A 13,757-nucleotide genomic window follows, 5' to 3' on the forward strand; every position below is an offset into this window, starting at 1 on the left:
TGAATACAAGCTATTTTTCCATTTACTTGTATCTTTTATTTCTTTCCACATTATTTTGTACTTTTCACTATGTCTTTTGCTTCCCTGATTAAGCTTATTCTTTTTGATGCTATTATAAATGGAATTGTTTTCTTAATTTCTTTATAAATGGAAACTCAGTTGACTTTTTTGAGTTGATTTTATCTTATGCAACTTTGAATTTGCTTATAAGTTCTGTGTGTGTGTGTATGCATGAAATTGTTAGGACTTTCTACATATAAGACCACTTTATCTTAAAACAGAGGCAATTTTATTTCATCATTTCTACTTTGGATACCTTTTTTTCCCTTTTTCTTGCCTAATTTCCCTGGGTAGAATTTCCAGTACTATGTTGAATAAAGTCAATTTAAGTTTGCATCCTTTATTTTGATCATAGAAGAAAAGCTTTTCATCTTTTCCTTGAGTATGGTATCTGTAGTTTGTTCATATGTGACCTTTATTATTCTGAGTTAGTTTTCTTCTGCTTATAATTTTTGAGTATTTTTATTAGGGAAATGTGTTAAAATTTTCGAATGCTTTTTCTTCATCAGTTGAAATGATCAGATGTTATTTTTGTCCTTTCGTTTTGTTAATGTGGTGTATTACATTGATCTGTTTTCATGTTTGAACCACTCTTGAATTCCTTATCCCAGTGGGGAAAAGTCCTACTGGGTCATGGTGTATAATCCTTTTAATATGGTGTTGAATTTTGTTTACTCTTATTTTTGAGGATTTTTGCATCAGTGTTCATAAGGGATATTGGTTTGTAGTTTTGTTTTTTTTCTTGTAGTATCTTTGTCTGGTTTTGGTATCAGTAATGCTGTCCTTAAGATGCCTTAGGAAGTATTCCTTTCCTTTCAGTTTTTTGGAAGAGGTTGAGAAAAATGTGTGTTTCTTCTTTAAATGTTTAAATGTGTGGTAGAATTCACTTGTGAAACCATCTGATCATGGGCTTTTATTTCTTAGGCGATTTTTGATTAGTGATTCACTCTCTATATTAGTTATAGATCTATCTAGATTTTCTATTTCTTCAAAACTCAGTGTTGATTGGTCTGTGTTTCTAGGAATTTGTTCACGTTAGGTTATCCAATTTGTTGGCATAAAAACCCTCTTATTTCGGTAGAATTAGTGGTGATGTCCCCACTTTCATTTCTGATTTTAGTTGATTCTCTCTTTAATCTCACTAAAGATTCTTCAGTTTTGTTCATCTTTTTGAAGAACCAACTCTTGTTGATTTTCTCAATTATTTTTAAATTCTCTATTTTATTTCTCTCTGATCTGTATTCTTTACTTCAGCTAACTTTTGGGTTAGTTTGCTCCTTTTTTAGTTCTTTAAGATATAAAGTTGTGTGGTTGATTTGAGGTCTTTCTTTTTCAGTATAAATGTTTACAGCTATAAATTTCCCTCGGTATAGTTATTGCTTTATGCTATGAATTTTGGTATGTTGTACAAAATCTTGATTTTCAGTTGTCTCAATAGATTTGTTTTCCTTGTGACTTCTTCGACTCATTGTTTACAGTAAATGTGTTAAATTATACATATTTGTAATTTTACATTTTTCATTCTGCTGTTGATTTCTACTTTCATTCTATTGTGATTTGAAAAGATACTTTCTATGATTTCAATCTTTAAAAAAATTTTGACTCCTGTGTTAGGACCTAAAATTTGGTCTGTCCTGCAAAGTGTTCTGTGTACATGTATGAACAATGTGTATTCTGCTGTTGATGGAGGAGTATTCTGTTTATGTTTGTTGAGAGTATTGTTTTCATCCTCTATTTCTTTACTGATCTTTCCTCTGGCTCTTCTGTCAGTTATTGAAAGTGGAGTAGGTTTTGAAGTCTCATGTTAACTGTAGAGTGAATTTTTTCCTCAGTTCTATCAATATTTCATGTATTTTTGAGCTCTGATATTTGGTGTGTATACATTTCTAGTTATTATATCTTCTTGATGAAGTTACCTTTTATTGTACAGTATCTTTTGTGTAATTATAGGTTTTGACCTACCAGTCTGGTTTGAGTGATATTATTATAGCCATTTCTGCTTTCTTCTGGGTATTATTGGCATGGAATATCTTTCACTTTCAAGCTGTTTGTGTCCTTAGATCTAAAGTAAGTCTCTTGCAGAAAGCATATAGTTTGATCTGTTTTTTAAAAAATCCATTCTGTCAGTTTATATCTTTGTGAAGTTTAAGCCATTATGTTTGAAATAAATACTGATAAACAGTTTAATTTTGTTAAGTCATTTTGTTACTTTCTGTGTGTCTTATAGCTTTTTTGTCCCTTTTTCCCCTCATTTTTGGCCTTTGTTTTGTTTAGTTGATTTTCTTGTTTTGACATGTTTTGATGCCCTTCTCTTTTCCAGATACACATCTTCTATAGGTAATTTTTTATTAGTTATTTTCATGGAGATTACCTGTAACATTGTAAAGTTGACAATCTTTTTAAAATTGACATCAGCTTAATTTAATTGCATACAAAAACTACTATTTACTGCTCAACCCCCTCCATTTTGTCATTGATGTCAGAAATTATATCCTTACTGTATATTTTATACCCATTATCATAGATTTATAGTTATTTTCATGCATTTGTCTTTTAAATCCTGTAGGAAATAAAAGGTGGAATTAGAATGAAAAATCATAGTAATAGTTGATTTTATCTGTTGAGTTAGGCTGGGCTATTTAACTGATTTAGTTCTAAATAGTTTTAGACTATAGCTAGCTAGCCCTTTCACCTTTTCTTTCCACCAGTAATTTTTCTCCCTTGCAAACATTCAAACCTCAGCTACAGATCTACTTAAAAGTGTAAAGAAAGACACATCTAACAGCTACCAGACAGTAGACAGTCTAAGGGGAATTGTTATCAGAGAGGCAACAAGAGAATGCTCATATAGTAGTGGTCAATCAAGGTTTTGTGCCTTATGGGTGGGAGGGATAGTAGGAAGTAGTGATAGCTTGGTCTCTTTTGCATATGCTGTGTTAGGGACCTTTTTCATACTGTTTTACTATGGTGGCCATGTGAAGGGAAGAGACTTAAAAGAAACCTGTGTACTTTTTTTTTTTTTTCCCTGCCTTTCAAATTATAATAATTCTATTCTCTAGGAAACATTGTACAGTTTACTAACTCTCATTCTCTTATACTTCCTTAATTGAAAATATCAAACTGGGACTCTGAGAGTCTTAAAGTAGAAGAATACCAGGATTTGGTTTGAGAAAGAAGGAAAGAAGACCATTCCATACATTTTGCTATTTTGTATAATCAAGCATTAGGTGTAGGTTAATTTTAGATGCAAGGCTTACATTCTTTGGGTTCCTTTCTAGATGTTCTCCTGCCTATTTACTATTGTCTGATATTTCTTTTAAAGTTAGTCAGTACATGAGAGAAGTCAAAGATGCATGTGATTTCCTGTTGTAAACATGGTTATGAATAAAGTTTTTTTCCAGCATTTTACTTAAGTGTGCTAGAATCTAGGATGTTACAGGGTACCAAAAAAGATGATATTACTGACAGAAGAAATGGCTAACGTCCCTTGCTTTAGATTTCTCTATAAATATATGATGAGGGAGAATGTATGTCCTGTAGTATAGGAAATAGGAGAAGGCAATGGCACCCCACTCCAGTGTTCTTGCCTGGAGAATCCCAGGGATGGGGGAGCCTGGTGGGCTGCCGTTTGAGGTCGCACAGAGTCGGATATGACTGAAGTGACTTGGCAGCAGCAGCAGCAATATAGGGAATATGTATAGCATAGCAGAAATTAAAGTAGCTGATTAAGATGTCTTTATATAGATAATGGAATCAAGAGTATGTGAAAGATTAGTTCAATGTGACACTAAGCAGACTGTTTCTTTTAAGAGCCAGATAGTAAATATTTTAAGCTTGAAGTTGTATTGTCTGTCACAAGTACTCAGCTCTGGTGTTTTAGCATGAAAGCAGCTGTAAACAGCACAGAATGAATATGTATAGTTGTATTCCAGAATACTTTTTTTTACAAAAATAAGCAACATGCTGGATTAATCCATGGCCATATTTTGCCAAACTGTGGTTCAGTGCATTACGTAACCAACAAAAGGAAAAATCCTCCAGGAAAGCTCTTTGTACTCATATCCTTATGATACTAAAATGGCTATAAGTTAGGACCAGAGATGTGTGCCTGAAATAATCACAGGCAGAAACTATAATGATTTAGAAAGATGAAATCTAAGAAGCATTTGATTTTGGTTTTGTAATGTGGGCAGTATAAAGTGGATATGACATTACATTAAATCCTAGAACTCTACAAGTATCAGGGAACTTTCTTTGAAGTTTGAACTTAAAAAGTTTAAGGCAAATGAAAGGAAATCCTCTTCTTATTTGGTGGGTAGTATTTTGACACCTGTCATCTTCACGTTGTTCAGCTGCCTTACTAAAAGAAATTGAAAATAAGTTTAGGTTCATTAATGAGATGGATCCATAATGTGTACCTATTAAATTAGGATGTATTGGATTAGTTAAAAATACTTACACTATTAGAGATAAATGAAAGCTATAACTTTCTCAAGGAATTCAGATGTATTTTTAGCAGTCATTGTGTTTGACTGAAAAGTACGTTTTAAAAAATGAGGGATAAAAATTGTGAATGAAAATTTATTCTGTCTTTGACATCAGTCTCTTTTTAATATATTCTTTTTAATTTTATTTTATTTTTAAACTTTACAATATTGTATTGGTTTTGCCAAATATCGAAATGAATCCGCCACAGGTATACATGTGTTCCCCATCCTGAACCCTCCTCCTTCCTCCCTCCCCATACCATCCCTCTGGGTCATCCCAGTGCACCAGCCCCAAGCATCCAGTATCGTGCATCGAACCTGGACTGGCGACTCGTTCCATGTATGATATTATATGTATTTCAATGCCATTCTCCCAAATCATCCCACCCCCTCCCTCTCCCTCTCCCACAGAGTCCAAAAGACTGCTCTATACATCAGTGTCTCTTCTGCTGTCTCGTATACACGGCTATTGTTACCATCTTTCTAAATTCCATATATATGCGTTAGTATACTGTATTCGTGTTTTTCTTTCTGGCTTACTTCACTCTGTATAATAGGCTCCAGTTTCATCCACCTCATTAGAACTGATTCAAATGTATTCTTTTTAATGGCTGAGTAATACTCCATTGTGTATATGTACCACAGCTTTCTTATCCATTCATCTGTTGATGGACATCTAGGTTGCTTCCATGTCCTGGCTATTATAAACAGTGCTGCGATGAACATTGGGGTACATGTGTCTCTTTCAATTCTGGTTTCCTTGGTGTGTATGCCCAGCAGTGGGATTGCTGGATCATAAGGCAGTTCTATTTCCAGTTTTTTAAGGAATCTCCACACTGTTCTCCATAGTGGCTGTACTAGTTTGCATTCCCACCAACAGTGTAAGAGGGTTCCTTTTTCTCCACACCCTCTCCAGCATTTATTGCTTGTAGACTTTTGGATCGCAGCCATTCTGACTGGCGTGAAATGGTACCTCATAGTGGTTTTGTTTTTAAAGATTTTCTTCATATTGCAGCAGTTTCAGAGTCACAGAAAAGTTGATAGGAAGCTCCAGAGATTGTCCTTATACCCCTTGCATCCACTCATGCATGAAAATGAAAAATGCTCAGTTGTGTCCGATTCTTTGCGACTCCATAGACTAGTCCATGGAATTCTCTTGGCCAGAATACTGGAGTGGGTAGCTGTTCCCTCCTCCAGGGTATCATCCAACTTGGGAATCAAACCATCGTCTCCTGCATTGCAGGTGGATTCTTCACCAGCTCAACCACCAGGGAAGCCTAGGACTATTGGAGTGGGAAGGCCTATCCCTTTTCCAGTGGATCTTCCCGATCCAGGAATCAAACCAGGGTCTCCTGCATTGCAGGCAGATTCTTTACCAACTGAGCCATCCATGCATAGCCTTCCCCATTAACAACATCCCTCACCAAGTGGCAAACTTGTTAGATTTACATTAACAGATCAAACTTACATTGACACATCATAATTACCCAAAGTCTGTTCAGGTGAGTTCAGTCGCTCAGTTGTGGCCGTCTCTTTGAGACCCTTTGAATCGCAGCACGCCAGACCTCCCTGTCCATCACCAACTCCCAGAGTTCACTCAAACCCACATACATCGAGTCGGTGATGCCATCAAGCCATCTCATCCTCTGTCGTCCCCTTCTCCTCCTGCCCCCAATCCCTCCCAGCATCATAGTCTTTTCCAGTGAGTCAACTCTTCGCGTGAGATGGCCAAAGTATTGGAGTTTCAGCTTTAGCATCAGTCCTTCCAGTGAACACCCAGGACTGATCTCCTTTAGAAATGACTGGTTGGATCTCCTTGCAGTCCAAGGGACTCTCAAGAGTCTTCTCCAACACCACAGTTCAAAAGCCTCAATTCTTTGGCTCTCAGCTCTCTTCACAGTCCAACTCTCACATGCATACATGACCACTGGAAAAACCATAGCCTTGACTAGATGAACCTTTGTTGGCAAAGTCTGTAGTTTACATTATATTTCACTCTTGATGTTGTACATTGAATGGGTTTGGACAAATGCGTGACATGTATCCATCATTATGGTATCATATAGACTTTATCTTATAGAGTATTTTCACTGCTTTAAAAAGTCTTCTGTTTTATCCCTCCTCTATCACACAAGCCCTAGCAAGCATTGATCTTTTTACTGTATCCATAGTTTTGCCTTTTCCAGAATGTCATATAGATGGAATTATAGAGGAGAAAGACTTTTCAGGTTGGCATCTTTCACTTAGTAATATGCATTTGAGGTTCCTCCCTATCATTTCATAACTTGATAGCTCAATTTTTTAATGCTGAATAATAGTCCATTATCTGATGTATCACAGGTTGTTTATCCATTACCTTCTGCAGGAGATCTTGGTTGCTTCCAAGTTTAGCTGTAAAACTGAAATATAAAATTTTTGTGGATAAACTTGATTCATATAAATTTATGGGCAAAGCTATTATAGACATCCATGGATTTATGGATAAGTTTATGGATAAATCCCCATAGGATTTATGGGGACATAACTTTAAATTCCTTTGGGTAAATATCAAGGAGCTGTTATAGACATCCATGGATTTATGGATAAATTTATGGATAAATACCCATAAGCTCCCAAATCACTGCAGATGGTGACTGCAGCCATGAAATTAAAAGATGCTTACTCCTTGGAAGAAAAGTTATGACCAACCTAGATAGCATATTCAAAAGCAGAGACTACTTTGCCAACAAAGGTCCGTCTAGTCAAGGCTATGGTTTTTCTAGTGGTCATGTATGGATGTGAAACTGAACTGAACTGAACTTTAAATTCCTCTGGGGTAAATATCAAGGAGCAAAATTGCTGGATCATATGGTAAGAGTATCAGATCAGATCAGATCAGTCGCTCAGTCGTGTCCAACTCTTTGCAACCCCATGAATCTCAGCATGCCAGGCCTCCCTGTCCAACACCAACTCCCGGAGTTCACTCAGACTCACGTCCATCGAGTCAGTGATGCCATCCAGCCATCTCATCCTCTGTCGTCCCCTTCTCCTCCTTCCCCCAATCCTTCCCAGCATCAGAGTCTTTTCCAATGAGTCAACTCTTCACATGAGGTGGCCAAAGTACTGGAGTTTCAGCTTTAGCATCAGTCCTTCCAAAGAAATCCCAGGCCTGATCTCCTTCAGAATGGACTGGTTGGATCTCCTTCCAGTCCAAGGGACTCTCAAGAGTCTTCTCCAACACCACAGTTCAAAAGCATCAATTCTTCGGCGCTTAGCCTTCTTCACAGTCCAACTCTCACATCCATACATGACCACAGGAAAAACCATAGCCTTGACTAGACGAACCTTTGTTGGCAAAGTAATGTCTCTGCTTTTGAATATGCTATCTAGGTTGGTCATAACTTTCCTTCCAAGGAGTAAGCGTCTTTTAATTCCATGGCTGCAGTCACCATCTGCAGTGAGTTTGGAGCCCCCCAAAATAAAGTCTGACACTGTTTCCACTGTTTCCCCACCTATTTCCCATGAAGTGATGGGACCGGATGCCATGATCTTCGTTTTCTGAATGTTGAGCTTTAAGCCAACTTTTTCACTCTCCACTTTCACTTTCATCAAGAGGCTTTTTAGTTCCTCTTCACTTTCTGCCATAAGGGTGGTGTCATCTGCATATCTGAGGTTATTGATATTTCTCCCGGCAATCTTGATTCCAGCTTGTGTTTCTTGCAGTCCAGCGTTTCTCATGATGTGCTCTGCATCTTCAGTTTTATAAGAATCTTTCAGACTGTCTTCTAAGTGGCTATACCCTTTTGCATTGCTGTCAGCAGTGATTGTGAGTTCCTGCTGCTCCACATCCTTGCCATTATTTAGTGTTGTCAGTATTTAGTGTTGTCAGTATTATGGTAGGTGTGTAGTAGTATCTCAGTAATTCTTATTTTGATTTGTATTTCTCTGATAGTATATAATGTGAAACATCTTTGCTTATTTGCTGTCTGTGTGTCTTCTTTGATGAGGTGTCTGTTAAGATCTTTGGCCCGTTTTTCAACTAGATTGCCTTCTTATTGAGTAGTATTGAACTTTTTGGATAGTGTTCCTTTATGAGATCTTTCTTTTGCAAATATTTTCTCCCACTTGGTAGCTTGTCTTATAATTTTCTTGGAATTGTCTTTTGTAGAGCAGAAGCTTTAAATTTTTTTTTTCTTTAATTCATTACTCTCCGTTTTGGCTGTGGCATATAGGATCTTAGTTCCCTGAACAGGGGTCAAACCCTTGCTCCCTGCAGTAGAACCAGGAATTGTCAGGGAAGTTCCAGAAGTTTTTTAATTTTAACCAAATCCAGTTTATCAATTAGTTCTTTCATGAATTGTGCCTTTGCATTGTATCTATTAAGTGATATCTAAAAAGTATCTGAAAAGGTCATCTAAGTTTTCTTTGATTTGTCTTTGTGGAGCTTTATAGTACTGGGTTTTAAATTTAGGTCTGTGGTCCGCTTTCAGTTGGCTTTTGTGAAAGGTATAAAGCCTATGTATAAATTAATGTTTTTGCATTTCAATATTCGTTTATTCAGCACCATTTGTTGAAGAGAATGTCTTTGCTCCATTATTTGTCTTTGCTCTTTTGTCAGAGATTCAGACTGTATTTGTGGAGGTCTGTTTTGCACTCTCTATTCTGTTCCATTGATCTGTTTGTCTGTTGTTTTGACAGTAGCACAGTGTCTTGCTTACTGTAGCTTTAGAGTAAGTCTTGAATCAGGGAATGTCAATCCTCCAACATTGCTCTTCTTCAGTATTATGTTGACTAATATGCTCTGGGTCTTTTGCCTCTCCATATAAATTTTAAAATCAATTTGTCCATATCCATTAAATAACTTCATGGGATATTGATTGCGATTGCATTGAATCTATAGCTCAGTTGGGGATTAACTGACATCTTGACAGTATTGAATTTTCCTACCCTTGAATGTGGAATATTTCTTCATTTATTTAGTTGTTTATTATCAGAATTTTACAGTTTTCCTCCTATGAATATTGTATTTGTTAGATTTATGCCTAAGTATTACTTTCTTTGGATGCTAATATAAATGTTCTTGTATTTTTAATTTCATATTGTACTTGTCCTTTGGTATATAGGGAAGCAGTTCACTATTCTATATTAATCTTATATCGTACAACTATACTATATTAGCTTATTAGTTTCAGGAATGTTTTAATAGATAATTTACAAGGATGATCATGTTGTCTGTTGACAAAGACAGTTTTATGTCTTTACCAATCTGTATACTTTTAAATTTTATTTTCTTGGCTTACTGCATTGACATGACTTCTAGTGTGATGTTGAAAAGGACTGGTGAGAGGGACATCTTTGTTTTGTACCCAGTCTTGCTGGGAAAACGTTCAGTTTCTCACTGTTAAGGCTGATGTTTGTTGTAGGTTTTTGCAAGATATTTCTTAATTCTAATTTACTGAGAGTTCTTATCATGAATGGGTGTTGAATTTTGTTACATATTTCTCTATATGATTGTGATTTTTCATTCAGATCTGACTTTTAAACCTGGTTTTAAATATATAATCTCTTGGACAGGTAATTTGTACTTGCCAAACCTAATTTCCTGCTAGGAACCATGTATATATGGGAACTTATAAGAAACAGGGAGCAGAAATACATTTCTGCCTCATAGATTGTGAGAATTATTTATTGTATTACATATCAACTGCTTTCCTTAATGCCTATTGGTAATAAACACTTACAAGTAGTAATTGTCAACTGGCATTGACAAAATAATAGAAGGATAGTAAACATAATTGGAGAAGGCAGTGGCACCCCACTCCAGTACTTTTGCCTGGAAAATCCCATGGACGGAGGAGCCTAGTAGGCGGCAGACCATGGGGTCGCACAGAGTTGGACACGACTGAAGTGACTTAGCAGTAAACATAATAACAATAGAAAATAAGCCTTTTAAATATAATGTTGTTAATTCAGCTGATGAGATTGGGAAAATGATGGGAATTCTTAGATTGTGAAATAATTTGTCCCGTGGACCGTGTAGATAATTTTTAGTACTTAATATCACATTTGATTATTCTTAGATAATATAAGATGAATAGTCATTTTTTAATAGTGATTTCTGTCTTTTTGAAACAGATTCAAGATTTATGGAAACTTACCATTAATTTCTTTACGAATCTCAGATAAAAAACTGCAAGGGATTTTGGAACTGATTGAAAGCATTCCAAAACCCTCACCTGCAACTGAAGTAAATGTGCCTGTCAAATCATCTCAGGTAATGTATTTTCAAAATTAATGAAAGAAGAATTTAAAAACAGATTTCACAAAGAGTATGTGTAACCACAGAAATTTGGAGTGAAACAGTTCATCCGTAATAGACTTTTTAAAATTACATTTTGAAAGAGAAAATGATAAAATAGTTAAAGATGCAAATAGTAAACAAAAGTGTAAAATGGTGTCTACCTTTCTTCACTTTTCCGATCTTTAATCCCTTTCCTTAGTGGTTAACTTCTGCTTCTCTAGTTTTTTGAAAATGTTTATAGCTTTTGTTAATACACACATGTACAAATATGTATCTATGTGTATACATATGTATATGTTTATATTATAATGTTCTTAAAATTTACATAAATGGGATAATTATACTTCCTGTTTTAAATCTTTTTTCACCATTATTAACGTACGTTATTTACCTTGGAGATATTTACCTGTTCAGCATATAAAGATATGCCTTTTTTTTTTTTAATGGTGGTACAGTGTTAAATTTTGTGAGTGTACCATCCTTTGCATAATGTAATTCTCTTTTGATGGGCTTTTATATTGTTATATTTTTAGTTATAAAAAATATCAGTGCTTTGAACTTTCTTATACATATATTTGAGTATTTTTTTTATCCATTGGATACATTTCTGGAAGTGGTATTGTTGAGTGAAATATGTGAATTTTATTTTTTAATGAATTTTGCCAAATTTGCTTTTTGATTACGAATGTTTAGTCCCACCAGCGTTAAATGTTGTTTCTCAGTTCTCATTAGTCTTGAGTATAAACAAATGTGACAGTTTTAGTGTAGTCAGTAAAGCAGAAGTAGCTGTTTTTTTTGGAATTCCCTTGCCTTTTCTATGATCCAGCGTATGTTGGCAATTTGACCTCTGGTTCCTGTGCCTTAGCTCAGACTCATGTCCATTGAGTCAGTGATGCCATCCATCTCTCTCATCCTCTGTTGCCCCATCTTCTCTTGCCCTCAGTCTTTCCCAGCATCAGGGACTTTTCCAGTGAATTGGCACTTTGCATCAGGTGGCCAAAGTATTGAAACTTCAGTTTCAGCATCAATCCTTCCAGTGAATGTTCAAAGTTGATTTCCTTTAAAATTGACTGGTTTGATCTCCTTGTAGTCCATGAGACTCTCAAGAGTCTTCTCCAGTACCATAGTTCAAAAGCATCAACTCTTTGGCACTCAACCTTCTTTATGGTCCTCTGTTGTGATTACTGTTTTCATAGAGTCCCTTCTTTCAGTCCTTTCACTTTTCTATTTGTGTATTTGGATCTAAAAGGAATCTCTAGTAGACAGCATGGTGACAGGAGATGGTGAGGGACATGGAATCCTGGCATACTGCAGTCCATGTCCATGGGGTCACAAACAGACACAATGAGTAACTGAATAACAACAAAGTAGACAGCATGTAGTTGGATCTAATTTTTTTTCATCCATTTTGTCAGTTTGTTCCTTTTGATTGGATGGTTCCATCCATTGATATTTAAAGCCATTGGTTGAAGAAAGAAATGACAACCTGCTCTAGTATTCTTGCTTGGGAAATCCTATGGACAGAAGAGCTCAGTGGACTGTAGTCCATAGGATCAAAAGAGTTGGACATAACTTAGCAACTGAACCGCCACCACCATGTATTTTCAGCCATGAAATGGCCATGCTAAATACTGGACTAAATCTGGTCAGTTCCATTCAGTCACTCAGTTGTGTCTCACTCTTTGCAACCCCATGGACTGCAGAACGCCAGGCTTCCCTGTGCATCACCAACTTCCAAGCTTGCTCAAACTCATGTCCCTGTTAACCTTTCCAAAAGTGTCATGGAGATTTACAGGTTTCTGGATTAATTGGATAAGATGTTTTTTCCGTGCCATTTTGTGTCTCCCTGAACTGAGGAGGATGCAATTGTGCTTTTATTACCCCCTGATGCTTCCATATTAGAAGTAACCATACAAGTGTGGTTTGGTTATTGTTCTTTTGCGCCTTTTGTTTTAATGAGCTTTTTTAATGCTTTTTTAGTCCACTACCCATTTCCAGTTGATCCAAATAAGACTAAAAGGTAATGTTTTGCCTTTTTTATTTTTTTTAACATGAAGAGAAAATCAGAGTAGTGAAATGTAAATCACTTCTTGTTTGTCCTCACTGATCATTTTTTTTTAGTCTAAGAGTCCAAAATATTTGTTACTTTTACTTTGTATTTTATTCCTGTGACTCATTGAAATTCTCTTGTTTTAAGTAATAAAACCAATATAATCTCATATATAAACTTGAAGAAGTAGATTTTACAAGTTATATATAGCATGATCCTAAAATAAGGGATTTTGTATTTTCATCTGCTTTTTTCTAATGTCTCTTGTTGACTTATATTTGATTTTCTCTTGTGTTTGTCATTATTGAACTATACCAGATGTTCATTTGATGCTTGTGCTCTGCCTATAGTGTACAAATTGAGTTAAACAGATACAAGTCTTATCCTTTAGGAATTTTGCAGTTCAGTAAGAATACAGAGATAAAGATGAGGTCAGAGACACCTGTACAGATACCAAATACATAAGTAAAATATTAAGCATTAAAGTCATTACTGATTAGGAAATTTTTTCTTTTAACATTCTGAATTTATAAACTGTGTTTTGAGTTAATACCAGTTTAACTGCAAAGCAGCCAGAAACTTTTGTACAGCTTTGTACTCCCTGTGGTGTTGTCACAATTTCCATATTATACATTGTGTATTCAGTAGTGTTGTTATAATTATTCTTATGGTTTTCTTTTAAGTGTACAGGAAATAAAAAAGGTGACTCTGAACTAAGAATACAACATCTCCTTATTTATTTACTCATGTAATTATATGTACTGGAGATTTCTTCTTTATATAGCTTTGAGTTACTATCTAGTATTCTTTTCCCTACCTAAAGGGCTCTGGCAAGGATTTCTTATTGGACAAGTATAGTGATGATACACTCCTTATGTTG

At 35.6% G+C, this 13,757-nt stretch overlaps 1 protein-coding gene across 3 annotated transcripts in view; it reads left to right on the forward strand.

The window, feature by feature from the left end:
* The window catches only part of VPS13A (vacuolar protein sorting 13 homolog A), a 276,459-nt gene that overhangs the window by 97,692 nt on the left and 165,010 nt on the right, over window positions 1-13,757 (forward strand). For all 3 annotated transcript variants that reach the window (XM_027549517.1, XM_027549516.1, XM_027549515.1), the window contains exon 23: window positions 10,662-10,800. In XM_027549517.1, the coding sequence (XP_027405318.1) occupies window positions 10,662-10,800 (139 nt within the window). The remainder of the gene's footprint in view (window positions 1-10,661; window positions 10,801-13,757) is intronic.

Source organism: Bos indicus x Bos taurus, chromosome 8 (assembly GCF_003369695.1).
Source record: "Bos indicus x Bos taurus breed Angus x Brahman F1 hybrid chromosome 8, Bos_hybrid_MaternalHap_v2.0, whole genome shotgun sequence".
Lineage (NCBI taxonomy): Eukaryota > Metazoa > Chordata > Mammalia > Artiodactyla > Bovidae > Bos > Bos indicus x Bos taurus.